The following is a 4,361-nucleotide window of genomic DNA, read 5'->3' as shown; positions in this document are numbered from 1 at the left end:
TCTGAGTTCCTATAGATGCCAATCATTTTGAACCTCAATGGATAAAGTGAGATGCTAAAACTATTCAAGAGGCAAAAAGCTACAAATCCCGCTCATCTGATTGGAGCTATGTTTTATTGAAAGTTTGGAATTTATAGTATATTCTCTTCTTTTTATCCTATTTGATTTTCAGTTGCTTGGGAAGAAGCAACAATTTAAGTTTGGTGTTGTGATGAGTGGATAATTTATACGCTTTTTGGCATTATTTTTAGTATGTTTTTAGAAGGATCTATTTACTTTTAGGGATGTTTTTATTAGTTTTTATGTTAAATTCACATTTCTGGACTTTACTATGAGTTTGTGTGTTTTTCTGTGATTTCAGGTATTTTCTGGCTGAAATTGAGGGACTTGAGCAAAAATCAGATTCAGAGGTTGAAGAAGGACTGCTGATGCTGTTGGATTCTGACCTCCCTGCACTCAAAGTGGATTTTCTGGAGATATCAAACTCCAAATTGCGCGCTTCTAATTGCGTTGAAAAGTAGACATCTAGGGCTTTCCAGAAATATATATTAGTCTATACTTTGGCCGAGTTTAGATGACGCAAAAGGGCGTTGAACGCCAGTTCTACGCTGTAGTCTAGAGTTAAACGCCAGAAACACGTCACGAACCAGAGTTGAACGCCAGAAACACGTTACAAACTGGCGTTCAACTCCAAGAATGACCTCTCCACGTGTAAACTTCAAGCTCAGCCCAAGCACACACCAAGTGGGCCCCGGAAGTGGATTTATGCATCAATTACTTACTTCTGTAAACCCTAGTGACTAGTTTATTATAAATCGGACCTCTTACTATTGTATTAAACGTCTTTTTGACTTATCTGAAATTCTCACCAATGATATACATAAGTATTTCTATCTTTACTTTCTGTTTATTTATTATTATTATTCGAAAACTCTATAACCATTTGATATCCGCCTGACTGAGATTTACAACGTGACCATAGCTTACTTCATACCAACAATCTCCGTGGGATCAACCCTTACTCACGTAAGGTTTTATTACTTGGACGACCCAGTGCACTTGCTGGTTAGTTGTGCGAAGTTGTGAAGTTATGTTTGGACCATGGTATTGTGCACCAGTTGTTGGCGCCATTGCCAGGGAGAGAATGAACAACAAATTTTACAACCCCAGGGATCACAATTTCGTGCACCAGTTATGTTACAAAAATGGCTTCCTCCATCACTGATAAGGGCTCTAGGAACTCCAAATTGACTGAAGATGTTTTTCCTGAGAAAGTTCATCACGACCTTGTTATCATTTGTGGGTGTTACAATGGCTTCCACCCACTTGGATACATAGTCTACTGCTACCAAAATATATTTGTTTGAGTGTGAAGTTAGGAATGATCCCATGAAATCAATCCCCCATACATCAAAAAGTTCAAGTTCTAGGATGAAGTATTTTAGCATCTCATTTCTTTTGGGCAAGTTTCCAGCTCTCTGACATTTATTGCAATTCTTCACTAGTTCTTTGGCATCTTTGAAGATAGTGGGCCAAAAGAACCCACACTGCAACACTTTGGCTGTAGTTCTTTTCCCTCCAAAGTGTCCTCCATAACAAGAACCATGGCAATTCCACAAGACTTCCCTTCCTTCTTCCTCTGATATGCACCTCCTAAGTATTCTATCTAAGCATTTTATGAAGAGGTATGGTTCATCCCAAATGAAATACTTGGCATCATTAATGAATTTTCTCCTCTGATGTTTGTTGATCTCCGGGGGCACTTCTCCAGTGGCTTTAAAGTTGGCAATGTCCGCAAACCAGGGTGCCTTGTGTACCAGCATTAACTGCTCGTCTGGAAAGCATTCATTCACACTTGGGTTGTGTGTGCTGCCTTCTTCACAAGGAATTCTTGACAAGTGATCTGCCACCTTGTTCTCTACTCCTTTCTTATCCTTAATCTCAATGTTGAACTCCTGCAGCAGCAAAACCCACTTTATCAATCTTGGTTTTGGTTCTTGCTTGGCAAGTAGGTATTTTAGTGCTGCATGATCAGTAAAAACAATCACTTTATATCCAATGAGATATGATCTAAATTTATCAAATGCAAACACTATTGCCAGTAATTCCTTTTTAGTGGTGGTGTAATTCCTTTGGGTTTCATTTAGGACCTTGCTGGCGTAGTATATAACATGCACTAGATTACCTTTCCTCTGTGTTAACACTACCCCAATAGCAAAATCTGATACATCACACATCATCTCAAAAGGTAAATCCCAGTTAGGTGGGGCAATGATAGGTGATGAAGAAAGTTTTCTTTTAAGATTTTCAAAAGCCAGCATGCATTCTTGATCAAACACAAAAGGTGCATCAGATACAAGTAGATTACTTAAAGGTTTGGCAATTTTTGAAAAATCTCTAATGAACCTTCTGTAAAAGCCAGCATGTCCCAAGAAGCTCCTAATTGCTTTGACATTACTAGGTGGAGGTAATTTCTCAATTATTTTCACCTTAGCTCTGTCCACCTCTATGCCTTTATTAGAGATTTTGTGGCTAAGGACTATCCCCTCTGTTACCATAAAATGGCATTTCTCCCAGTTTAAAACTAGGTTAGTCTCTTGGCATCTCTTTAGCACCAAGGGAAGGTGATGCAAGCAATTAGGGAAGAAATCCCCAAATACTGAAAAGTCATCCATAAAGATCTCAATGAATTTTTCAATCATGTCTGAAAAGATAGATAGCATGCATCTTTGGAAGGTGGCAGTTGCATTGCACAATCCAAAGGGCATGCGTCTATAAGCAAAGACTCCATATGGGCAAGTAAAAGATGTTTTCTCTTGATCTCTTGGGTCAACTACTATCTGGTTGTATCCTGAGTAGCCTTCCAAGAAGCAGTAGTATGCATGCCCTGCAAGCCTTTCCAGCATTTGGTCCATAAAAGGAAGTGGGAAGTGGTCTTTTCTTGTGGTCTCATTGAGCTTCCTGTAATCAATACACATTCTCCATCCTATTACAGTTCGTGTGGGGATGAGTTCATTCCTCTCATTAGGCACCACAGTGATGCCTCCTTTCTTGGGAACCACTTGGATGGGACTCACCCATGGACTATCCGAAATTGGGTAGATCACCCCTGCTTGCCAAAGTTTCATGACCTCCTTTTGTACTACTTCTTTCATGACTGGATTCAACCTTCTTTGAGGTTGAATGGAGGGCTTGGCATCATCTTCCAACAGAATCTTATGCATGTACATGGAGGGACTTATCCCTTTTAAATTAGAAAGGGTCCATCCAATGGCATCTTTGTGCTTTTGCAGCACCTTGATTAACTCCTTCTCTTGTTCTTGACTCAAAGCAGAATTGATGATCACTGGGTAACTTTCATCACTTCCCAAGTATACATACTTGAGAGTGGGAGGCAGTGCTTTCAGTTCGAGTTTGGGTGCTTTCTTCTCTTCTTTCTTTTCCTCTAACGTGCGTGGAATGAGTTCATCTACTGATTGAACTGCTGCAACCTCACTGTTTGATGTGGGATCTTCTTCTGACACCTCCTCAGATTCTTCGAAGGGTTCTTGTACCAAGATTTCCACTGCATCTAACCTCATGCATTCTCCTAGTGATTCCCGTGGGTAACTCATGGCTTTGAAAATATTGAATACTATCTTCTCATCATGTAGCCTAAGGATAAGTTTACCATTTTGGACATCAATGATGGCTCTGGCTGTTGCTAGAAATGGCCTTCCCAAAATGATAGAAGCTTTGGCTTCTTCCTCCATATATAACACCACAAAGTCTGCTGGGAATATGAAGTCTCCTACCTTCACAAACAAGTCCTCTACTACTCTATGAGGGAATTTGAAGGATCGGTCTGCTAATTGAAGTGCCATTCTCATTGGTTTGGCTTCCTCAATCTTCATCCCCTTCATCATTGCTAAGGACATCAAATTTATGCTGGCTCCCAAATCACATAAAGCTTTTTCCACTATGATTTCTCCTATGATACATGGGATTTGGAAGATCCCAGGATCCTTCAACTTCTGGGGTAATTTGTGCTGAATGATAGCACTACACTCCTCAGTCAACATCACAGTTTTATCACTTTTCTAGCTCCTTTTCTTGGTCATCAACTCCTTCAATAATTTGGCATAAAGTGGCATTTGCTCCAGTGCTTCAGCAAAGGGGATATTGATTTGGAGTTTCTTGAAAACTTCCAAGAATCTGGAGAATTGATTTTTCTTCTCATCCTTCTTCAATCGTTGAGGGTAAGGAGCTTTTGGAATGTATGGTCTTAAGATTTCTTTTTCCTGAGGTGGGTTGGAGGCAGGTATTTGTGCTTCTTCTTCATTATTCGGGTTTTCATTCACTTCCTTCTTTTGCGCTTCCCT

At 39.9% G+C, this 4,361-nt stretch overlaps 1 protein-coding gene across 1 annotated transcript; it reads right to left on the bottom strand.

Moving 5' to 3' along the window:
• LOC107615691 lies at positions 1,502–4,061 on the bottom strand. The gene is made up of 4 exons (XM_016317734.1): positions 2,771–4,061; positions 2,186–2,326; positions 1,764–2,023; positions 1,502–1,666 (listed from the first exon to the last, which is right to left on the bottom strand). The coding sequence occupies exons 1-4, from the start codon at positions 4,059–4,061 to the stop codon at positions 1,502–1,504; spliced, it is 1,857 nt and encodes a 618-aa protein (XP_016173220.1).

Source organism: Arachis ipaensis, chromosome B09 (assembly GCF_000816755.2).
Source record: "Arachis ipaensis cultivar K30076 chromosome B09, Araip1.1, whole genome shotgun sequence".
Lineage (NCBI taxonomy): Eukaryota > Viridiplantae > Streptophyta > Magnoliopsida > Fabales > Fabaceae > Arachis > Arachis ipaensis.
The sequence above is the reverse complement of the archived record's forward strand: the minus strand, read 5'-3'. Positions and strand labels throughout refer to the sequence as shown.